Source organism: Vanellus vanellus, assembly GCF_965231255.1.
Source record: "Vanellus vanellus genome assembly, chromosome: 10".
Classification (NCBI taxonomy): Eukaryota; Metazoa; Chordata; class Aves; order Charadriiformes; family Charadriidae; genus Vanellus; species Vanellus vanellus.
In genome coordinates, this window is record NC_138915.1 from 97,638 (window position 1) to 121,862 (window position 24,225).

Sequence of the window (24,225 nt, forward strand, 5' to 3'; positions counted from 1 at the left end):
CTGAGAGACAAGCCAGGAACTTAACCCAGCTTTAAGGCCAAACAAACGGAGATCAGAAACCAAGCCGAGGGAAGCTGCTCTGGAGCCACCCCATCCACAGGGGAGTGGCAGGTCTCGGCCCGCAGGGCCGTGGCCGCCCCCACACCTGTAAACAGCAGCCCAGGGAGCACAAGCAAGCAGGAGTGTGGCGACCAGAGAAGGCAGAGCGTGCGGGAAGGGCGCAGTGATGCTGCCAGCTCCAGGGGTGAACTCAGTCGGTGGCCATCACCCCCCCTGAAGGCAGGTGGTACACACACAGCAGCCAGAACGGATGTGGCAACCCAGAGCTCTCATGAAAACATGCAGCCGTCCAGGTCTCAGGCTGGAGAGTGCCAGAGCCTTTCGCTGGTAACGGATGGCAGCTGTGAGAACAGTGGGGCGAGGTGTGAGCAGGAGGACAATCTGCTCAGCCTGGTGGCAGAGCTATGGGAGGAAGTAGAAAGGCTGAGGAGCATCAGGGAGTCCAAGAAAGAGATAGAGTGGGGGAACCATGCTCTACCATCCCCGAGACAGAAATAGGAACAGCCACCAGGAAAAACCCAAGATCAAGGGGATCCTGTATCCTCCCCCTGCCAGGCTGAAGGCAGTAGCTTAAAGGAGATGAGTGAATGGAGGCAAGTCCACACTTGGGGCAGCAGGCAAACCCCCTCCTTGCTCATTCACCTTCCCAGGTGCCTCTGTACAACAGGTATGAGGCTCTGGATGTGGAAGGCCAGTCAATGGATATTGATGATGGCCCATCTTCACCAGAGGTGCTCCCAAGGTCAGAAAGGCCAACCCCCATATCACAACCACCTCCACAAGGAAGAAAAGACAGGTTATAGTTGTAGGCGACTCCCTTCTGAGAGGACCGGAGGGTCCAATATGCTGGCCAGACCCTCCTCTCAGGGAAGTCTGCTGTCTCCCTGGGCCCTGGGTTAAGGACATCACTAGGAAACTTCCCAGCCTGGTACAGCTCTCGGACTGTTACTCACTGCTCTTCCATGTGGGTGGCGATGAAGCCACAATGTGTAGTCCAAGGGGGAATCAAAAGAGACTTCAGGGCTTTGGGACAGTTAGTATGGGAGTCTGGAGCACAGGTTATTTTTAACTCTCCTTGCAGTTGTGGGCAGCAACATTGGAAGAAACAGACCCAGTCTATTAATACGTGGGTCCATTGCTGGTGTTACCACTGCAATTTTGGATTTTTCAATAATGGGATCGCTTACATGGCACCAGGCTTGCTGGCATCAGATGGACTTCACCTTTCTGAAAGGGGTAAGAGGATCTTTGCTCACAAGCTAGCGGGGCTCACTGACAGAGCTTTAAACTGAATTTTAGGAAAGCAAAATTCCAGCTCTTCAAGGATCAGTCAATAGGACCCCTGGGAAACTGCCCTTGGGGGCAAGGGAGCAGAACAGAGCCGGCAGATCTTTAAGGACGCTTTCCATAGAGCACAAGAACTCTTAACCCCCAGGTGTAAGAAATCAGGAGAGGAAGGCAAGAGACCAGCATGGCTGAGTCAACACCTGCTGGTCAAACTAAAGGGCAAGAAAAAGATATGCAGGCAGTGGACATAGGGACAGGTATCCTGGAAAGAGTACAGGGATGCTGCCCAGTTGTGTAGGGATGCAGTTGGGAAGACCAAGGTGCAGCTGAAGCTGAATTTAGCAAGGGCCACAAAGAATAACAGGAAGGGCTTCTACAGGTCAGCCAGAAAAGGAAGGTCAAAGAAAGCGCACCTCCCCAATAAGCAAGACTGGCAAACTGGTAACAATGGATGAGGAGAAGGCTGAGGGACTCAGCAACTTTTTTGCCTCAGTCTTCACTGGCCACCTCTCTCCCCACATCTCTTGAGTGGATGGACAGCAAGGCAGGGACTGGGGGAGCAAAGTCCCTCCCACTGTAAGAGATCAGGTTCGTGCCCACCTGAGGAACCTCAACATACAGAAATCTATGGGACCTGAGGAGGTGCATCCCAGAGTCCCAAGGGAATTGGCTGATGTAGTTGCCAAGCCACTCTCCTCGATATTTGAAGAGTCATGGTAGTCAGGTGGAGTCCCCAGTGACTGGAAAAAGGGAAACATTGCACCCATTTTTAACCAGGATAGAAAGGAGGACCGTGGGAACTACCGACCTGTCAGCCTCATCTCTGTGCCTAGAAAGATCATGGAACAGATCTTCCTAGAAGCTATGCTAAGGCACAAGGAGGACAGGGAGGTGATTTGAGACAGCAAGCATGGCACCACCAAGGGCAACTCCTGCCTGACCGACCTAGTGGCCTTCTATGATGGAGTGACTACATCAGTGGACAAGGGAAGAGCTACAGATGTTGTCTATCTGGACTTCTGTAAGGCCTTTGACATAGTCCCCCACAACATTCTTCTCTCTTAATTGGGGAAATATGGATCTGATGGGTGAACTGTTCAGTGGATAAGGAGTTGGCTGGATGGTCACATCCAGAGGGTAGTAGTCAACGGCTCAATGTCCAGATGGAGGTAGGTGACAAGTGGTGTCCCTCAGGGGTCCTTATTGGGACCAGTACTGTTCAAGATCCTCATCAGTGACACAGACAGTGGAGTCAAGGGCACCCTCAACAAGTTTGCGGACAACATCAAGCTGAGTGATGCTGCTGAGACATCTGAGGGACAGGGTGCCATCCATAGAGACTCGGACAGGCTGGAGGAGTGGGCCTGTGTGAACCTCATGCAGTTCAACAAGGCCAAGTGCAGGGTCCTGCACCTGGGTCTGGGCAACCCCCAGTATCAGCACAGGCTGGGGGAATGAATGGATGGAGAGCAGCCCTGCTGAGAAGCACTTCAGGGTACCAGCGGGTGAAAAGCTGGCCATGAGCCGTCAATGTGTGCTTGCAGCCCAGAAAGCCACCAGCATCCTGGGCTGCATCCCCAGCAGCGTGGCCAGCAGGGCAAGGGAGAGGATTCTGCCCCTCTGCTCCACTCTGGGGAGACCCCCCTGCAGTGCTGCTTCCAGCTCGGGGGACCTGTTGGAGTGGGGCCAGAGGAGGCCCTGGAGATGCTGCGAGGGCTGGAGCCCCTCTGCTGGGAAAACAGGCTGAGAGAGGTGGGGAGGTTCAGCTTGGAGAAGGCTCCAGGCAGATCTTATTGTGGCCTTCCAGTACCTAAAGGGGCTACAGGAAAGATGGGGACAAGCTTTTTAGCAGGGACCGTTGTGGTAGGACAAAGGCTAATGTTTTAAACTGAAAGAGGGTAGATTTAGACTAAATAGGAAGAAATATTTTACACTGAGGGTGGTGAGACACAGGCCCAGGTTGCTCAGAGAGGTGGTAGATGCCCCATCCCTGGAAACATTCAAGGCCAGGTTGAACAGGGCTCTGAGCAAAGTGGTCCAGTGGAGTGGAAGGTGTCCCTTGTAAGTGCAGGGGGGTTGGACTTGATGGCCTTTTACAGTCCCTTCCAACCCAAACTAGCCTATAATCCTATAACCCCACTCCCCCCACCATGCTGTGATGGGTGTGCCTGATCCCCATCAGTCCAACCGCATTATCCTACGTGGGGTTTGGCCTGCAGGACAGAGCAGACCTAGGACCCACTCTGAAGTCACCCCCCCTCTCCTGTGTAAGGCTGTGGGAGCTGGGGCAGAAACCAGAGCTGAGTGTTAAGAGCACATCTGTGATGGCACAGCTAACTCCGAGACAAGCAGCCAGCTCAGAGCTGCTTCACAGGGCAGGTATCAACTTGGGAACCTGCGATTTAACCATTAGCAACACTGCCAGGGACAGAGCAGATGGCACACAGGGGCTGGCCACTGGCATCCCTCAGCCAGCCAGAAGCCCTGTCCTCACAGCTTGGTGGTAACTGTTATCTGTTACCACCTTGGGATGCTCCTGGCTCCCACAGCTGCACCAGCTGTGCACACAGGACCCCTGAAGGAGGCATGATTGGGCTGCCTACTTCCAAGCAGCACAGCTGTGGTTGGGTTGGACTGTTTCGATTTTGGGAGTGCTGGGGGAGAGGTGCAGGCAGCATTCCCTATTCCTCTAAAAAGCTTTTCCATTAGCAGCAGGAAGAGCAAGAGCTCCAGCCTACATTAGCATAAACCCTGTGGATTTGGAATAAAAAGCAGCACAGAACAGGTTAAAAACCTCAAATCTGCTGGAGGCAGGGAGAGCATGAGCTGGCCAGGGAGCGCTGCAGTGGCAAGCACACACACCTGGTGAGGTGGGCCCTTTCCATCTCCCTCAAAGGCTCCCCGGGGGTGATGGCCCAGCAGGAACCATGCAGGCAGACACTTCTAACACAAGCGGGCTTCAAAGCTCAGCCTTTCCCTGCCAGCCCTTGCTCCAGCCCTTGCTCCACAGGCTGCATGCAGTGCCTCCTGCGGAGCTTCTCAGGAGAACCGCTCACCCACCAAGAGGCCAGGACTGGGAAGAGAGATGGCCACGCAGGCTGCCTGCAAACTAGCCTAATGCCCATCTTTAAAAGCTGTGTGAAACAATCCTCCTGCAGCATCTGTGAGCTGGGGAGAGGAGCTGTGAGAGCTACTGCATGGAGCAGCCGTCGGTGGGCAGAAAGTCGTACACATACATGGCCACCGACTTGGACAGGTAGGTCATGGTGCCGAACCGACCACTCGGTGCACTGTCGTACAGCAGGCTGCAGATGCCTGTTGCAGGATCCCTCTCCAGCATCTGCTCGTCAGCACCCAGGGCTTTCTGGACAGGGAAGGAGAAAGGCAGCATTAGGAATAAGGGCAGCCCCCTCACCAGCTTCTACCCCAAGCATCCTCCGTTGGACTTGCAGTGTGACACATGGGTGTGTGACCAGTGGGAGGAGGACACTACATCTTTGCTGTGCCCAATGAACACGATGGGGACAACAGGCAGGATGCTCCAGGTGGGTGGACCCTGTGTAGCTGTGGGGAACGCAGCCAGCAGCCCTGGGTGCAGACTGTGGCCCCTACGTGAGGCCTGGCCCCTACCTGCTCCTCATAGAAGAGGTCGTTGGCTATCTGCAAGATCTTTTCCACAGCTATGATGCTGCCGATGGTGTGCACCTCCATGTCCACCAGCATGGTGAGCACTAAGATAGCCTCCACCAGCAGCTGCCTGTACTCTGGCTGGGGCACGCGGTTGAGGACTGACTCCACGTGCACAGCAAACTTGATTTCTCCTGGAGTCATCTGTGAGGTGGGAGAAAGAAACGCACTAGAGAGCCATATTGCCAGCACAAGTCCTGAGCTATGCTGGGCACTCACCCAGGGCAACCCAACACCAACCCACCTGCCCTGTTTCCCCTTCACATAAACCTCCTACCTCTCTGGTCGTTGAAGAGGGGAGAACAAAGCCCTCCACGGAGAGGCCATGGCACTGCAGAACAAGAAGGGGCAACCGTGGTTATGGCCTGGAGAAGCACTGTGCTAAGACACATAGGTCCATCCTATCAGCTCACTCCCACTTGAGCACTGATGCATACTGCCTGCACCCCCCAGCTCCACCTCCTGACTCGTTGCACAGCATCACTCCTTTCCCGCCAGTTTGGCATCAGCCAGAGCCCTCCTGCACACAGCACAGGGCTCTGCTCCTTGCCTTACCACACCAAGGATGAGCTGTGCCCAGAGTTGCTTCAGCTCTGGCTCCAGCCCTGCCCCTGCCTGGCTAATGCATAAAGCGCCTGAGCAGACCTCGCCCCGCTCTGCAATGGTCAGCACAGTATGAGGTAGGTCCTATGTGCCTACAAGGCAGCTCCAGTTCTTCCCCAGCTTTCCAGGGCCAGTTGCAGGCCTTGTCCATGAAGCCTGTATCTACACAATGTCTGGGACCAGCCCCAGATGCCCAAGTCCCCCTGGCAAGGCTGGTGCCTGGGACCACAGGCTCACATGCACGGAGAGGAGCCAACAGGCCGTCCAGCTCACCTTCTGCAGGACCTTCCAGACCTTCTGGTAGAAGCCCACAGGGACACGGTTGAGGGCCCCATCCAGCCGCCGTCTCCGCTGCCACTGGCCCTGACGGCTGTCCTTACTGCCCTGATCTTCCAGCATGCTTGAAAAGGAGCCCTTGCCCAGCAGCTCTGAGTGCCCAGCAGACTGGGCAGACAAAACAAGGACAACAGAGATGTCTGCAAAGTTAAATACCCCACAAGAACACAGCCTGCTGCTGCCCAAGTGTTTGTGCTCACCCAGCCTGGCTCCCAGGACAGACCTGCCACCCCCTGCCCCAGGCAAAGCCCACCCTACAGCCCCAGCTCACTGCAGCACCCCCCGGAGCACAGCTCCTTTCTGCAGCCACAAACAGGACAGACCCCTTTCATGCAGCCAACAAACACAGGTTACCAGAAAGGACTTCAGGTCAGCATCCCCGGACTGTAAACTGAGGGGCTGAAGGAAAAAGGGAGAGACAAAATCAGACTGTGCCAGAGCAGGGCAGCTGCCACGGCAAGCAGAGCAACAGCAGCACAGACCAAGCTCAGGTCACAGGGCAGTTATCCCAGGGGCTGCAGTTAGCTGGAGATTGAGAGATAGTTTTGAAAGGCAAGCTGTGGAAATTCTCACATTCGCATCAGAGGGGAAGGACTGTGCCAGGGCACGGAGCAGCTGTGGGGCCCCCACATGCCAGTGCTGCAGCAGCAGCGGGCTCGTGCCAGTCAGCACACAGGAGCAGGGCTGCTATTGCTCTGTTGGCTGCTAGCACAGGCAGGGATTTAGTCTCAGGCAGACTGGAGGGCCAGCAGCAAGGTCATGGCCTGTGGACAACCTCCTCACCACATACGTGGTCCCTCTGTGATGCTAGGTTTCACACTGCAGCAGGTTGGCCAAACCTGCTGCATCAGCCTGGTCTCCACAGGCTCCATCTCTTTGAGGACAGGACCCCTCCTAGAGCTCAGGACTCCTCCTGGACACACACCAAGCACCAGAGGAGGTCCTTGTCATTTGTAGCTGGGCAGGAACCTCTTCCCCCACAGAAGAAATAGCTGGAGAGGTTACAGGCAGGATCCAGCAATTACCAGTGAACTGCCCGACAGGGCTACTGCTGGTCATGGCACTGGAAACATCATGCCATCCCACTCTGCAAGTTTTTGTGGGTATAATGGGATCTATTCAGCCATAGCAGCTACAGAGCACAGCTCCCAGCTGCCTGTAATGCCAATACACCCCACAGCTTAGAAAAGCCTTCCTCCCAACCAGTTCAAACATGGCTGGTCCTACTCAGAGGGGGGCTCCCTGAAGGCTGTGGGGCAGTGCCAGTCCTGGGCCATCACAGCATGTTAGGCAATGCCAACCTCTTTCCATGGAGCCAGCCTCCTTCCCCCATCCTGAACAGAGCAACCCTGAGCCTGCAGAGAGGGGAAGCCAGCTAATTGCTGCAGCAGCTCGCTCAGCAGGTTTGCTTAGGAAAGCTCATGAACTCATGCATGCTTGGAAGCTGCCCTGGTGTGTGGCGTGAGGGATAAAAGCTAAGGCTGCAGGAGGACCAGAGTTGCTTCACCTTACTCCCAGTCAGAGACTGCCTACGTTTATCCAATTGCTGCAAGAGAAGAAGGAAATGGAAGTTTCTGCTGCTGGAAGAGGCTCACCAGGACACCAGCCATACCTGGGACACTGTGTGGTCCTCCCCACCCCTGCACCATCTCAAGCACCCCTGTGCTCCTCCCCGCCCATATCACACTTCCAGAGCAACCCCCACCCCCACTAACAGATTTAGCCCAATTCTCCCCCCAAGGCAGGACTGGAACCCAAAGGAGCTTCTGGAAGCAACTGTAAGCTCTCTAAAGCCCAGGAGCGAGCTCCCTCCTGCTGTCCCATCAATCCTGCCTGTCCTGTAGCTGCTTGTCACCCACAAAACCTGGCAGGAGAAGCCTGCACCACCTGCCCTCACCTGTTTGATCTCACTTTTCAGCCTGACAATGCCAGCACGCTCAGGCTTGGTGGCCCCGACAGCCCCAACCTCACAGATGGAGACAGCGGTGGTGAGCGATGAATCGACCGATCGCACTGGAGGGGAAGAGAGGTCTAGAGTGGGTACCGTGGCTCAGGGCATAGATGCCCCTTGTCCCTGCTCGGGCACTGGTACCTCTGCACACCCTTGCCCTCTATCCCAACCAGCACCAGCCATCCATGAGTTTGGGCCAAGCGCCGAAATAAGCAAAGCCCCAGTAGCCACAGGACTTGGGCTCGATCCCTGGAAATTGGCTCAGCACCACCCTGCTGAAGAGCACCGCTTCTCGCTGGACCACTGCAGAAGCAGCTGTGCTGAACACGCAGGAGGACAGGGACAACCCCCACAGGTGGGAACACCTGGAGCTTGCCACGCTCTGCACCAGGACCCAGCTTTGCCCAGAGATGCTCTCACAACCCTGCTGAGACTCACCGCTCCTTTCCACCCCAAACTCCTTGCCGGAGAGAATGTGGTAAAGGAGGCTCTTCATGTCTGATGGGCTGAGATTCATCAGGTTCTCGGTGGCTTCTCCAGCTGGAGAGAACAGAATTGGGATGTTGTATCCCACTTCACAGTCCGCCTGGGACATTTCTACCCTGCACCCCACTCTGTTAGCAGGGGAAGCACTGGTACAGGAGCTCAGCCTCCAAGGACATATGCTAAATCCAGGTGCTGCCTACAACAGGGACTCTTCCCCGTAACAGCCCAACACGTGCCTGAATAGAGACTGCAGTGAAATCACCTGCCTGTGCTGCCCAAGAACAGTCCCAGCTGCAGACCCCTGCACTTTCATGCGGGGTCTCATCCTGGCGCTGAGCTGCCCATTTTTAACACCACTTCTCCTTCCTGGCTGACAGGGCCCCAAGCACCCACCCCAGCCAGGGTACCGTCCCCGCTGCATGTACCTGAGCAGCGCAAGGAGTGCGCCAGCTCCGTTGCCATCACCTGGATGATGAGCCCAATGCGGATGCGGAACATCTCAGCAAAGAGTGCAGGCTGTGTGCGCATGTACATGGCCAAGTACACCATGATCTCCTGCAGGGAAAGAGGCAGATCACCCCACTGCTGCTCGGCAAGGCATACACCCAGCTGTGGGGTCCCTGCCACCCTAGTCCCTCACCTGGGTGAGGATGGACACACTGAGGTTCTTCTCACTGGCTTCATCAATGAGGCGAACGAGCTCCTCATAGGGAATTGGGCTGGGGAGGGAATGAATGGCAGAGAAGGTGAGAGGCAGAGCCAGCCCTGCATCCCTCTTTGTCTGTACAGCCCAGAGAGGAGAGATACAGCCTGGGGACAGCCACCCAGAGCTGCTCCTGCCCACGGACTCCAAAGGAGCGGGCTCACATCCAGCCCCAGCACAGCATGTGTGGGGAGGGAGAGGTGCCATACTCACGCAGAGATTGTCTTCTCACGTGGCTCTGGGGGCAGCCCCACTGTCAAGTGCTTCTGGTGAGACAGGAGGTCAGTGCAGGCCTGAGGACAGGAAGGGTCACCCCAGTCATCAGCAACAGCTCAGGGTTTGGGGCCTCAGACAAAGCAGTGCTGATGCAGCTACAGTTTGGCTGCCCACTCCACTGCCTCTCTCAGCCTGCTAGAGGCCGGGCGCACAGTTGTTACCTCGTCCAGAGCTTCCACCTTCTTCTTGAGGATGCCAGAGATGTAGCGGATCAGCGCCCACTGGCGTGTGTCCCCCACACGCACATACAGCTCAGTGAGGAGTTCCTTGACAGTGGGGCCAGGCTCGCTATCAAGCCCCGTGTGCCAATCGGGCCCCCTGCAGTAAAGGAGATGCTGGTTCTAGCCAGCAATTTGCCCCGCGGCAGCTCCCTGGCAGCCCCCAGGATTTGTGGGTTGGGACGCATGCACAGCTGCACCGTCTCTCTCTGCTCAGTGAGCCAGCAGGACTTGGAGGTCATCGTACTTGAGGATGTGGAGCATGTAGAGGATGTCTGCTTGCTCCTGGAGCGTGGGGCAGAGGCGCAGCTGGTCCACCAGTGCCTTGCAGTCCACATTGCCATACTCATCACGGGGCAGGTTCATCTCTGCATAGAGTGTGTGGCTCTGGGGGAAGGGAGACCCGTGCTCCTGGTTAGCGTCACCAACACTGTGCACCAAGTGCGGTCTGGTTATGGAGCCAGGGCCATTCACCCGTAGATATTCCCCCTCACCAAACACCAAGCCTTCTCCATGCATCCCTGCAAGGACCCTCTGGCTCCAGCTTAAAGGATGGCACTGCTTGGCCAATGTGGGAGGGATAGGGCTCACCTTGCCATCCACATCGTGCTGGTGGGGTGAACTCAACAGCTTAACTGACTGCTGGGATGCCTGGAAGATCTTGCTGGGGACATACATCCCAACATCTAAAAGAAAGCCAAGGCTGGTGCACAATTCTTAACGCCAACCACCACTTCTGTGCCCCAAATGACCTCACATCTGACACTGCTCCCCCAGCAATCCCTGCAAAGACGGCTGTAGGAGAAGCAGCATCTGCCCCCCAGTTAGAGGAACGTCATGGGGAGTTGACATCCCTTATTGTCCAGCAGTTTCCATGATGACTGCTCAGGCACCAACTCCAAGATATTCCTTGGCCAGGACTAACATGACGGACATAATGTGCCTTTGCCCAGGCAAAGGCTGGGGTGCTCTGCAGTCCATGGCACACTCCCCTGGGGCCCCCAGCATCGCACAGCTGGGAGACCTCCCAAAGCACCTCAGCCTCACCCCCAGGCTTGAGCGAAGGTGCTGAGGGTGCTGGAGTTACTCACTCTGGACATGAAGGTCCTTGGCCTTGGACGCCAGGGACATGAGGTCGCGGGTGGTGTGGACTGCAGCCCGGAAACGGCTCAGCCCTCCCCGCTGGGTGGTGGGAGGGAGGTTCGACTGGGGAGCTGTGTGCTGCAGCAGGTGGTCCAAGTACTGAGCAACCTCGTCGTAGGTGTCCGCTGGAAGGGGAGGCAGAAGCGGAGGGGTTCAGCTGCTTTGATCCAGGGCACCCCCAGACCCTGGAGAGCCCCCCCAGCTGTGCCTTGGCAAGGGCAAAGCTTTGCTGGCTGCACAAAGCAACAATGTGGGGCTACTGCCGGCAGCCAGATGGACAGACAGAGCCAGCAGCTGGGCTCACAAAGCATGGCAGCTGCGGCACCCCTGTTCCTGCACTACTCCACTGCCTGGGACACTGGTTGCAAGCTGGGGCCAAACTAGGGCTCCCTGCAAGTCCCACCTGGACAAAGGAAGCAATGGGGCTGTAGCGTGTCTGTTCCAAGCCTGCGCAAGGACAGTGGGGTCTGCTCAAACCCCACAGTACTCTGTCCCTCTGGGGTAGGGAAGGCACAGCCAGGGGCAGCCTGTCCAAGCAGACACCACTTAGGAGCACCCCAGCACAGTAAGGGCCCCATCCAAGCAGGAGTCCAGCATGGGAGCAAGGCAGGGTGGGTTCTGCAACAGTTATTTCTAATTAGAAATTACCAGTTGTTTTTAATGAGTAGTTAGAGGAGGAGTTATAGCTCCTTCCTTGCTCTTTGCCCAGCCTCCAGCAGCTCCCATTGCTCCCAAAGCTACATCAGGAGTGCCAGAGCCACCACTCGTTAACTGCTCACGGGGGATGGTGGTCAGAGACATCTCTGCCCACCTGGGAGATAACAGCACTGCTCAGCAGTGAGGGGGATGCCCCGGGCAGGAGATGCCCTGTGGCAAGGCAATACAACACAGAGCTGTTGATGCACTTCCAGCCAGTTTGCCAGGGCAAAGCCTTGCTGCTCTCCAGCTGGCAGACAAGCCCTGTGGTGTTGGCCCCAGGAGGTGAGCTGCAGACCGCAGCTGAGGCCGACAGCATGGCATCCCCTTCCATACCTGGTGGGGATGTCTTGTGCCAGTATCTGAAGGCTTCGCTGGAGGAGTCCTCCAGACATCAGGCTTGAGAACATCTTCCTGCCTGGCTGCAGCAGCTGACCAAAGGTAAAACTTAAAATTTGGCATTTTCTAGCTGCTGTAGAGAGGCCAGGCAGACCCTGTCTCCCATTAGGGCCAGGGGGAAGCAGACACCTTGAGGAAGCCCAGATGCAGCCTGCAAGGAGACTGCAGGCAAAGCAAGAGGAGGGCAAGAGAAATAAGTATTCAGAGTCACAGTAGTGCAAACATTGGCTACAGCAGCAGAGGCAGAGCAGACCGATGGGAAGGCTGGGAAGATGACCAACACTAGGTCATGCTGAAGGAAAACATACCCAGACCTTCTTGCAAGGGGAGCAGCAAAACTTGCACCCCACCATGGTCTCAGGACAAGGTGGGTCTGTCACGCTGTTATGGGCCAAGGCCCTCTCAGGCACCCTATCCACAGCAGGAAGGTCTCAATTTGGCACCCACTGGAGCAGCTTTGCCCAGGGACGGTGAAAGACTTCACGAAAACAACACTTGGAGATTGCTTGGGGACATGGTAGCTCTTCCCCACCATCTCAGGCACTGTACCATCACTCTCTGCACCAACACTTGTGCACCAAAGATCCTCAGCCAAATCTCCCAAGTGGAAGCAGGTTGCCGAGCCTTTGTCTCTTCCCCACACAACAGCCTACGAAGGTCAGAGCAGCTCATTCCAGAGCGTCCTCCGTGCTCTCCATGGCCATGTCCACCGGCCTCAGCCCTGTCTGGCGGGGAAACCCCTCCTGCGAGGAGGTTACAACAGCTGCATCATTTGCCCCTGTCCCACCCCACTGATGTCACCATGAGTGTCACCCAGACAAGGTTAATTGATGGAGGGTCAGATGGGAACAGAAACATGGTGAAAACCCAAGTGTGTGAAGAACCCAGTGGCGGACACTGGCAGGGAGGTTGGATGTTACAGGTTTATGGGTGAGTTTGGCATTTGCCACGCCACAGAAGCAACTGGCCTGTTCCCCCTTACCATCCTCTGCTATCTGCAAGCCATGCAGCCACTCCTCGGCGTCTAGCTCCTCAAAGCTGTCAATGCTGAGCTCGTAACTCTTGGTAAAGACCTTACCCTCTGGCCCAGGGTCCATAAAGCTGAGGTGCGTTCGGCACGACGTTGTCAGGAACTCCGACAACTTACCCGTCTGGATCCTGGGCGAGAGGAGGGGAGGTCACACAGAGAGGAAGGGGGAGGCAATACAGTTGGCTTTGCCTCCTGGATCCAAGGCAGGCTGAGACGCACTCGCCAAGGAGTGTACACATGCCCCAGTGCCTGCTTTAGCTGCCTGCAGCTCCTCCAGCCACAGGTGGGCGTGGAAGGGCTGTCCAAAAGCTATTAGAGGGATCCTGCAGCCATAAGTTTAATGGCATGAAGAGATATAGCCTCTCTTGCATCTCCTCTGTTGGGACTGTAGCCCCAGGGTGTGCTTACAGCCTAGCACACCCCAATGTATCCTCCACAGCTTGTTCCCCAACAGCTGATGCTCAGGACCAGCAGGTACCCTCACAACCAGGCTCTCAGAGGCCACCAGCCCTCTCTCCTCCTACACCCCAGGAAGCTGCACTCACCTTGCGCCACCAAAATATCCATCCTGCAGCTTCCGCAGCGTTGCCAGCACCGTGGGGTGCACACTGCTGCCAGTTTCATCTGGTGGGGAACAGAGACACAGGCAGTCAGGCTCTCCTGCTCAAACAGACTCCCAAAAGGTAAAGCACTATGGCGTCAGCCAGACCCCTGCTTTGGGGTGCACAGCCAGGCTGTGGCACCAAAACCACCACCCTAAAAAGGAAATTCAGGACTGTGCAGGCTGAATTCCATTAAAGCTAGGCCAAGATGCACCCCAGGCTCCCGGGATTTCACCTTGGGCTGAAGCTGACAGTACCAGACAGCAGGACCCAAACAGCTCCCTGCTCTGTCCTTGGCTTTCACGCGAGGCAGTGGAGCAGTGCTGCTGTCAGGGGCAGAAGACACCACAGCAAAGGGCACACTTAAGACACTAAGGGGTTTTCAAGTGCACAAGGAGACCCAAACAGGCCTGAAAGCAACAGAGTCCCTTCCCTGCACCAGGCTCATAGGGAAACTCTGTGCAGCTCCAGAGAAGCTGGTTTTGCTCTGTGCATTGCACAGCTCTCTGCTCCTTCTGGTTTGCTGTTCTTCCCTCTCTGTTGTCTAGGAAATCCTTTAGCAGGTGGGTAGTCTTTGTGAAGAGTCAAGATGCAGAAAGAGCCCCAGGAACACTTTTACAGGGGGATTTTTCTTTCAGTCCTGCTCCCAAAAGGCCTCCCAACAAGCCTAGCTGCCTGGAGACTGAACCACCTCCATGCCAGCAAACATCCCTTGAGCTGCAAGCACTAGTGCTTGGCAGGCAGCCCCACTAGCCGCCAACTCAGTGCGGCTCCTTTGAGTGGTAAGGTCTTTACAGGACGGTACTGGCTGTTCCAGCCCCGCCATGTCCCCATTAACAGTACAGTTCCACATCTGCCCACCCCCTTCCTCCCTCAGAGGCTGCTTTCCAGGGCTGCTCTAGCCAAATGCCTTGTGAGGCCGGAGGATCCATACCAAGCATGGTGTGGGAGACAGGGAAGGTGATAGTTGGCCGCCCAGTCATCCTCCAGCGGCTGCAGAGGTACGAGAGGTCCGTCCTCAGCATCTCCACAATCATCTTGTTGTCGAGAGCCAGGTAGAACTGCTGCTGGTCTATGAACTGTGAGGACAGCAGGAGACTTGAGTGGCCCTTCCCACAACCACCAGGTCCCTTTGGTGCCACCCACATCTTCCCACAGGCGCTCAGTGAGGCCAGCCACACGGTGCGCCAAGGGGAGACGCTCCTTTCCACCGACAGCTCATCCCATCTCACCTGGTATGCACCAGTACAGTCTAGCAAGGGACCCTCAGCCCCCAGGGCAGGTACCAGCCACCAACAACTACAAGGAGATAACACTACAGCAGCAGCACCACTCAGGACCCGCACAGCTGGTCCATGCTGTGCCTATTCCAAGAAAACACGCACTTCCCCACTTCCCACAGTGCCAGGCTCACAACCCTGCTCGTCCCTGCGCCATGCTGGACAGAGGGATCCCTGTCCTGCCATCAGCCTCCTCCTGGTGTCTTTGTCATGGTAAGCAAAGACATCTTCACCCAACACTGATCATCAGAAGGCTGAAACTATCTCCTCCCAGCACACACACAGCCAGGACCACCAACTTTGCTGCTTCATGCCACGGAGCTGGGGCTGCCCTGCCCTCCCAGGCTGTTCAGAGGGTCTTGAGCCACCCCTAAGAATAACTTGAGCATTCAGCCAGTGGAGAAACGTCCTGCCCGGTTCCAGATTGTATGACAGCTGGGAATGGGCCCATGCAATGCCACTTACCTGTGGGGTAAAGGTAAAGATGTTCTTCCTGATTTTGTAGAGCTTGGATGTCCCAAGGACGCCCATGTGCCGGTAGGGCCGACCTGTCAGGCACATCTGCTTGTTGCGGCCTACAGGGGCAGGAAGAGGAGGTTTTAGTGCAAGCCTTCTTACAGAAAGGGATGCAGCAACAGACAGAGACAGGCCCCTGTGCTACCAGGCAGCAGGGAAAGGCTGGTTTATGGTCGGGGTACCCCAGAACCCTGTGTCTGTACCCAGTGATAATCTGTCCCCCAGCCCTGCCCAGGGGGCTAGGGACACCCAGGCTGTCCCCAGGGACTCTTGCTGAAACAGGGACATACAGCCTGTCCTGACCTCTGCAGTATGCCACACCTCCAGGTCTCTAGGGATGGGGCAGGGCCAGTGACTCACCCCTGCACAGGGCTGGCCCCCCAAAGATGACAGCCTTATCAGCGCTCCCATTGCTCCTGGATTACTCCCAGAGCCCAGGATGGTGCAGCAGAAGCAGCATTGTCCCTTGGTCATGTCAGCCCTGGTAGCTGCCAGGCTACTCCCCTGCTCCCTTTGCCCATATCGCACTTGGCCTTTTGGTGGCTTAAATTAGCCAGCGCGTGCAGCCTACGGTGGATCAGGTTTCTCCTTTGGCCCGGGCTGGGTCTCCAGCTCCTGCACAACAAGCCCCATGCCCAAGGGGTTGCAGCGTCAGAGAAAGAGTGTGCAGAGCTCTGGAGCACGCCCTCCCCTCACACTCAGCCCTGCCAACCTTCCAACAACAGCCACCCCACCTGAGCTACAGGCTCTCTCAGCCAGGGAGTGCCAGACTGGGGTCTGGGTTGCCTCCCCCACTGAAATCTGGGTACAGGAATAAAAGCTGGCTCCTGCCCACACCAGGTCCGCGCTATATGGATCAGAGCCTCTGCCTGTCCCTAGGGCGACTGTGAAACTGCAGTGCCAAAGCTTTATCCTTTTCAGAATCACCCTGAAGAGCACTGCCTGCCACCTCAGTTCCCCTTGTGCAGGAGTAGCTTTACCAGGCCCAGGAATGGGTGGCAGAGCCCTCATCAGCCAGGCAGACAGTAGTGGGGCAGGACATCAGCATCTCTGAGGAGGATTGCCAGGAGACAGGACACACCCTTCTGCATCCCCTTTGCTGCAGAAGCATGGAACCCAGCTCACCCAGCCGGGCATAGATGTGGCTGAGGATGCGAGCAGGCTGCACTCTGATGGGGTAGACCTCTGCTACAGTCTCCACATCGATGTCCTCCTTCTTCAGGACAGCCTTGATCCCTTCTGTCTCTGCTAGGATGCACACTGTGGAGAGAGGAGGGCAGGCTCAGTACACAGGGACACAAGGGTGTAACAGCACCGCCCCTGGCCTTTGTGGACACATACAAGGTGCCACATCATGCAGAGGCAGCTGTCTGGGGTCCCTCTGGGAACCAGTTCCCACTACAAAGGTCTGCCTTGCTCCTTCAAACACTGTCTACACCCAAGTCTTCCCTGCTGAGCAGCAGGAGGACAGGACAGTTTTCAAGCTCTCTGTGGAGAAGGCTGTAGCAGATGATATTCCTCTGGGGTAACACAGGGTGGAGTGGAAGGACTTGCACCCCATCTTATACCCACTTTGCCAGGGCTGAGATCTGGCTGCACCAGCAGTCAACCAGCAAGCAGAGCCACCCCCGAGCCACCCCCATGAATTCCACATGGGCAGAGTCCTCAGACCTGCCAGGCACAAGTGTTTGAGACTGGTCCCTCTCCCTCACCTTGGACCACCACATCAGGCTTGGGGACGGTCGCAAACCGGCGGTTGAGGGGATCTATTTCACCAGGAGCTAGAAACCCCTGAGGAAAAAGAGGTATGAGGAGATGAATGTTTCATGGGCAGGGTAGAATGGGTGATGCCTATGAACAACGCCCCTTTAAGAGGTCCTGGGGGATGGAGGTAACAACTTCCCCATGGTAGGTGGCGCAGGGTGGCAGCATTTGCTCTTTCAGAGCTCAGAGCCTGGCCCCACAACCCTCCCCATCACCAGGGGTGACCATACCTCAGCCATCAGGCAGCCCAGGATGTAGAGGGACTGCCCCCACATGAGCGGCAGCTTGCCCATGGGTATCCTGTCCACAGTGTGGGGGTTCCTGTATTCCTCATCCACCTGGAATACAAGCCAGGAGGTCAGGGAGGGATGCACAGACACAAGATGCTAAAGGAAGCATCATCATTGCATTTTGAAGTCCAGCAGTTTAAGGCTTAAAACAAGAGCTACAAAAGCATTTGCCACAGTGTCCAAAACATCCTGGCTACATTCCTCCTTAGACAATAGATCAGCTGCTCAGACCGTGTTTGTGCTCCCAACATAGGCTGTCCCACAGGAACGACTGACATGCCCCAGGAGCACAGGGGAGATGCTCTTGGATGCTGGTGGGGAGAGCATCTCTCCTGTACCACCTGGGCACCAGGAGTCATTGCTCTCAGCCCAGGCCCACACAAACACCCTGACCACTGAATGGGAGCTCAGCACAACCTCCTCAGCCCAGGTCCACGTGTCCTGAGCTCTCAGAGGATTCTAACTCCAGGCCAGCAGACTGTCAGCAAAGCACCCTTGTGTATGGGGGCAGGAAATGCTTTGGGTAAAAAAAGCAGTTTATTTACCCAACGTGGTTTTATAACAGCTCCAATCCACGCTTTTTTTTTTTCTAAACAGGGTTTCCATGCACTACATATGCTGCTTTATTAACGATTTGGGTTAATGAGCAGTTAAAACATCTGGTAATGAGACATTCCCACTCCCACCATAGCCCGGGACCACTCACCTTATCCGGCGGGACGCTGTACAGCTCTGGCACCAGGTGCACCCCATTCTTCCCCTTGATGAGAACCCCCTCAAGAGCTTCCCGGTACTCCTGCACCTGAGAAGAGATGAGACAGGATGTGACCCTGGTCATGGCTCCCTGCATCCTTCCCCCCGACACCTCCCTTGCCAGGGACTCCTTTCCACCAGCCTGGCAGGTCCTGCCTCCCTTACCTGCTCCATGTTTCCGCTGAAAATCCCATCAATGATCAAGTATGCCCAGAAGAGTGGCCACTCGCACTCGATGTTCTCAAACAGCTTCAGCTCAGCAGGTTCGTAGTAGAGGCGGTTGGGGTCCTGCAGGGAGGGTGTGACAGCAAGGCAGGTGGTGGGTGGCAGGATCCCCTCAAACTGACAGGGCTCCTCCTCCCCCCAAGACCCCAGCCTCAAATCCCCTCCCAGTCCTCCTCTGCAGATGGTGGCTGAGACAGAGCCAAAAAGCAGTTTCACTTCCAGTCTGTGTCCTTTCCATCAGACATCCCCTCCCAAGCCCCCTGCACTGAAGCTGAAGGGATTCACCCTTTCTGTGCAAAAGGAGTCTACCCAGTCCCCAGGAGAGCACCCCAGAGCCTTGTACAAGTCCCCCTTGCTGCACTGGGGACACCTGCGTCCCCATCACCTTGCCTGCTCTGCCCCAGCCCCTCAGCGCCTGCCTCCTCAAGCATCGCCAGGCTGGCCCAGCTGAGTGCAAGGGCTTGGGCCACAGGGCCAGAGAGCAGGGTCCCTCCTGCCATTTGGTGCAACTGCGAGCCTGACACGAGGGATGTGGCCAGGATGGAGAGCTGCCTTCGCTGAATCCTCCCATCCCAGATGTACATGGTCTAGTGCCCCAAGGGACCTATGCTCGACCCTCCCTGCTAACTGCTTTAACTCTGTTTGCTACAGAGAAGGGAGAGAGCTGGCCTTAGCAGACTCTCAGGCAGAGAGGACAGCAGGGAGCAGATGTTTTCTACAGTGCCTGTACACCAGCCACAAGCTCCCAAACTCCCATTTGACTGCAGCCAGCTGCAGTGCCTCTGCAGGCAACACTGCCCTTCCCATGCCTTGCAGCTCCTCAGAAGTAATCCCTGGCTTTGCACGCTGGCAAAACTCATGAGCACTGGGAAAGTCAGACTGAAGATGCTGCTGCTCTTCTCTGGCTCTGGAGAGAGGCAGCCACACACTCTGCCTATTATGGTCAGGTCTGAAGAGGCACAGCAGAGGAGAAGCATTTAGAGGCAATCATGCCCAAAGGAGCCCCACCAAGTTATGGGCCCAACAGCCCCACGATTTAAGAGCCTCCAAGTACTATTTCCTGGTTCTGTGCTGATCAAATGTGACTACTGCTTATAAAATTTTCCTGTTTTCCCTCCCCAAAGCAGCAGAGGAAAGTCTCCCCTTGCTCCACTGAGAGCAAAGTGTGGTAGTACACAAGCTGCCTGCTCTCCTGCGAGAGGCAGAAGCAGCTTTGTGACTTCCAGTGTTGCTGCAGAGCCGAGGCTGTCAGGGAGAAGCACCGCACAGTCACCTCCACAGGCCTCCAGCCCTCACTCAGGCCAGTAAGCCAGTAAAAGTGCCCACCTTGGCAGGGCTCCCACATGGGGCAGCGGTACCATCTTCCCCCAGCGTAAGAGATACACACCACTACCAGGTCCCAAGATGCAGGCAGAGCCAGCCTCTGTCCATCTGCTATGGGCATGGGTGGGACATACCACCTCTGCAATAGGCTCTGGCATCTTTGGAAGCCTTGCCCAGACCCGTGACAATGCCTGGGGCTACTCAGGGCTCTCATCTTCCCAGTGCTCCCCACCTCAGCCTTTGCACTGCACCTGGGAAGCTGCAAATGCAACCCAGGGCAGCTGCCACTTGGCACTCAAGTTCTGGCAGGTGGCTGAGCTGGGGACACTTACCTCTTTGGGGGTCCTGTATCCATCCCGGAGGAAGCGGCAGCAGCCGTAGCGCCCCTGGAAGGGAGGGAAAGAGGTGCTGAGCAGGAGTCAGTGTGAGATACTTTATACCTTCAATGCAGAAGCATAGGGGGGTGTCTCCTCCAGCCAAATACCCTCTCACTTGCTCACCTGCTCAGGCACCATGATCACAGCCTAAGGCCGCAGCACAGAGGACTGTTTCTTTGTACACCCCTGCCACAGGTCGCAGAGACTGGAGGGCATGCCCCAGCACCCCGTCCCCGAATAAGTTTTTGGGGAGAAAAGGGCTACAACAGTTTGGACTGCAGCTGTCTCCCGGGAAGGGCGAGACAAGGGCAGAGCCGCTCACCTGCAGCTTTGTGATGATCTCTTGCTTGGTGATTTCCACCAGCTCACTGTCCTCCACAGCAAACGCTGGGTAGGAGATGACAGAGAGCACACTGGCATCCACCTCCTTGGATGTGGAGGCCCTGGGCAGCATCGAGTGGAGGATGGACTGTGCGAAGTGGAAGGAGGGGTGGTTAGGTTGCCAGGCTGGGCATCATTCACACTGCAACCCCAGCAGATCACAGTTCATCCTGCAATGGTGCAAAACCCGTGGGGGTCTCACCTGGCAGTGCTGCACCTCATCCGACAACACCCGTATCACCGACTGCGGGCCTCCCTTTGCTCCAAAGAGATCCAACTCATCCAGTGCCTCCAGGGCAGCCTGCAAGCAGGGCGAGACCCAAAGCAGCAAGTCCTCCACCACACTGCTCATCTCTAAGAGCTCTCACCCTGTGCCAGTCCGTCTGTGTAACACGTTGCCCGAATTTAAATAAATTTAAACTGTGGCTGCAGAGCACCCCGGTCAGGATGTGACCATATTTCCAAAGCCACAGGTAGCCAGACATCAACAGGGCCCTAGACATTTCTGCCACATGCCCCAATTAATTTCTCTCTCCCAGTTCAGGCAAAACTCAGGCAAGAGGGGCACAATTTTATCCCAGCACACAAGGAGAAAGGTCTTCCTCCCCAGGAACCTATCACTGCATGGGGCACCGAGTCTCAGTAGTTCAACATGCCCAGCCACCCCTGTAAAAAAGCAGCACGGGCCACTGGTGCTCCCCAGCACCTGCCCAGCACCTCTTCCCAGCTCACCTTGGCCATGCCGACAGAGCTAGCATTCAACTCGGTGATGCCCTGGTTCGTCTTGTCCCCACGTTCCCATATCCCGAAGTCCTGCACAGAGGCAGCGGCACGTTGGAGCTGGGAGTGGTTCATAGCACACCCATAAAGCCTTCAAATCCCACCCATTGGTGGTGCTTCCAGCAGCTGGCATGGGGCTCTGCCCACCAGCACTCAGGAGAGGCCCACAGCTGCCCCTAGACACCAGCCCACCACCTGCACCCCCAGGGCACTCTCCCCTTCCCTAGCACGGGCTACCCACCGCGGTTTTGTAGGCTGCTTCAATGTAGAACACTAGGTTCTGGATAAAGTTGACTTCATCCAGGCTGTGAATTATGTGGAGGCCTGCAGCAGGGGGAGGAATTCACATTAGTCGCTCCAAGCCCACAGGCAGCCCTAGGAAGGGGCTGCAGTAACCCAGCCCAGACCCCTCCTCCTCACTGCACGCCTGCCCCACGGGAGCCGTGTCCTGGCTGGCTCCCATCCCCAATCCCATCCCCCTACGGCAGCTCTGGGGCTTCAGGCAAACGGGTGCCCTTAGAGAGACAGACATCAAGGGGTGCAAATCCACTTTGGGTGCCGTGAGCATAAAAAACAGAGAGGTGAGGGAGGCCATCGCAGCAGCCTGGCACCCAGGAAGCTGGACCCAAACTGAAAACGTAGAGAGCCCTGGAGATCAGCACACTCAAAGCTGAAATGGCATTCCCCAACAGCGTCACCTGAGGCTGTCATTTGTGCCAGCATGAGCAGGTAGAGGGAGGTGGCATCCATCTGTAGGTGACCCCACTCATGGTCCCCCACCACGGTGGCACAGGTGCGGGTGTTGTACTTGGCATGCAGGCAGTCCCTGGTGCTCTGGCTGTACTTGAATGCCTCCACTTTGTCCACCTTGAGAAGGACAAGGAGATGCAGGAGTTCATCAAACCCTGTCTCCAGAGAGGTCTGGCAGCCCCAGAGCCAAGGGCTGCCCCATGCTTTTAGCCCAGCACATGGAGCCGTGCCTGGCAGGGCAAAAAACCTACAGCCCCCTGGCTGAGCCTCTCCATGCAGCAAGGCAGTGAGCGCAGGCTCACGTGCCACCCTACCGCAAAGCTGCAGCTGTGTAGGGCCCACAGCCACAGTTGAACTGTGCGGAGAGAAAAGGGTCAACACAAATACCCTCAGGGAAAAGAGCTGTGGAGTCCCAGTGTCAGCCAGACCACAAGACAGGGAGCAGCTGGCAAAGGCTCCACTGGCCACGAGCCCGCAGCAGTGGGACTTCCATGACACCAGGGACAGATGCCAAGTCAGAGCTTATTTCAAGACTCAGTGGAAGGGGGCCTTCGCTCTGCTCTTCAGGGAAGGCTGGGGAGAGCTGGCACAACTGGGACCGACAGTCTTTGTGGCAGAGCTGGGCTTTGAGGAGATCACTCGATTCTCAGAGGCACTCCCCAGACCCTACCTGTCTCATCATGCACTGAAGCAGTCCCCGCATCAGCTTCACCACACTCTGCAGGAACAAGGAAAACAGCCTTGTTAATCCCCAAGCAGCCAGGAGAAGCCCTGACTCAGGATATCAGCTGGCCACTGACCTTTGCAGGGCTCCGGCATCTGTAACCGGAGCCCCTGCTCACATTTCCATGGCCCCTACTCCCTAGGTGACAGCAGAGGGAAGGAGATTTCTTGGCCTGCCAGCAAGGCCAAGCTGCTGTGCTGTGCAAGGGGAGGGAGGGCACGGCTGCAGCATGCAGCTCCCCAGCCCCCGGGAGAAGGGCTGCGTCCCCACATCACCCTCCGCCTGGGCTCTGGGAAGAGAAGGCTCCGACATCCCTTCCTATTGCCCCCCGCGCCTGGGGACAGCCCTGTCCCCGTCCTCGCTGCACAGCCTCCCATCGCCTTTCGGCCCCGCAGCTGGGCCGTGCCAAAAGCAAACCACCCGGGAGGCGACGGCCGGCTCCCCGGTACCACCGGACAGGCGCAGGCCCTCCCTCCCGCCCGCTGCCTCCTACCTGCTCCAGCTCGTAGGCCTTGGCCTTGTCCTCGTCGCGGTCGGCGTTCTTGCGGTAGGCCAGGCCGAGCCCCCAGACGGCCAGGATGCTGTAGACGTTGTCCCGGACCCAGGCATCCCGGTGGTCGTCGCTGGCGGGGAGCAGCCCCGTCACCGCGTCCTGCGCAGGGGGGACACACCGAGGGGCCGCGGCCCCCTTCCCCCGTTAACTCCGCCTGACGCGGCGCGCAGGGCCGCCCGGCGGCTCCCCAGGCCCAGGGCCCGGCGGGGCGCACCGGGGCCCGCCGTGAAGCGGATCCCGACCCCCCCCAGCCCCGCGGGCAGGCCCCGCACCTGGTGCCGGAGGATGGTCTGCTGCACCAGCCGCCCGTAGCCGTCCAGCCGCACACCCGAATTGCTCCGGCTGCGCATGGCGGCGGCAGAGAACAACACCGGCACCGACACGGCGGGCGCCGGCACGGAGGGGAGGGGAGGGGAGGGGACCGCCCCGCCCCGGGTCCTGCCAGGGCCCCAGCCCCTCCCCCCCCCGCGGCGCCGCCCGCTCGCCGCCGCCCGCAGCGCTGCCTCGAGCACCGCGATACCTCCGGAGCGGCCTCCCTGTCCACGCTGCCCCGCGATCTCCGACCGCGGCGGCGGCGGCGGCCCGCGGGGCGCTCACTACCAAGCGGCCAGGACCCGCCGCCATGGCGGCCACGGGCGGGGGAGGGGCGGCGGGCAACGCCCCCTGGCGGGTGGCGGCCGCGCAGCGCTGCGGGCGGACACACGGACGCGCGTGCGGATGCAGGGACGGACACGCGTACCGATGTGCATCTGTGGGCAGACACACGGACACGCGTGTGGGTGCAAGGATGGACACGCATACCGAAGTGCACGTGCGGGCAGATACACGGACACGCGTGCAAGTGCAGGGACGGACATGTGTGCCAGTGTGCACCTATGGACGGACACATGGACTGGCATGCGGGTGTAATGACAGACACGCGTACTGGTGTGCACCTACAGTCAGACACACAGACACGCATACCGGATTTGCACCTATGGACGGACACACAGACATACGTGTAGGTGTAGGGACAAACACGTGTACCAGTGT

General features: G+C 57.4%; 1 protein-coding gene across 2 annotated transcripts; it reads right to left on the reverse strand.

Annotated features, from left to right (window-relative positions):
- Nucleotides 1-4,454: 4,454 nt before the first annotated feature.
- On the reverse strand, nt 4,455-23,576 carry PHKA1 (phosphorylase kinase regulatory subunit alpha 1). 2 transcript variants are annotated; one of them, XM_082488069.1, is made up of 33 exons: nt 23,466-23,576; nt 23,134-23,292; nt 22,587-22,634; nt 21,865-22,033; nt 21,408-21,490; nt 21,119-21,199; nt 20,589-20,687; nt 20,328-20,474; nt 19,961-20,014; nt 18,246-18,368; nt 18,034-18,129; nt 17,268-17,375; nt 16,986-17,064; nt 16,399-16,533; nt 15,223-15,332; nt 14,412-14,556; nt 13,421-13,499; nt 12,924-13,003; nt 10,699-10,875; nt 10,199-10,293; nt 9,855-9,994; nt 9,551-9,707; nt 9,327-9,406; nt 9,051-9,129; nt 8,836-8,965; nt 8,363-8,464; nt 7,871-7,986; nt 7,481-7,519; nt 6,328-6,372; nt 5,911-6,081; nt 5,312-5,365; nt 4,978-5,178; nt 4,455-4,711 (listed from the first exon to the last, which is right to left on the reverse strand). In XM_082488069.1, exons 1-33 carry the CDS (start codon nt 23,541-23,543, stop codon nt 4,538-4,540), a joined length of 3,633 nt encoding a protein of 1,210 aa, XP_082344195.1. In that variant the 5' UTR covers nt 23,544-23,576; the 3' UTR covers nt 4,455-4,537. The 2 variants fall into 2 exon arrangements, with proteins under 2 accessions (XP_082344195.1, XP_082344196.1); XM_082488070.1 differs by having other exon boundaries at nt 12,828-13,003.
- Nucleotides 23,577-24,225: the final 649 nt, after the last annotated feature.

Excerpts from the sequence above, each read along its gene's own strand:
- PHKA1 (XM_082488070.1), bottom strand. The coding sequence starts at position 23,543 with ATGCGCAGCCGGAGCAATTCGGGTGTGCGGCTGGACGGCTACGGGCGG. Across the intron at positions 23,293-23,465 it reads AGACCATCCTCCGGCACCAG|GACGCGGTGACGGGGCTGCT; the intron begins GTGCGGGGCCTG and ends CCCCCTGCGCAG. Across the intron at positions 20,688-21,118 it reads GCTCTGTCGGCATGGCCAAG|GCTGCCCTGGAGGCACTGGA; the intron begins GTGAGCTGGGAA and ends CCCTGCTTGCAG.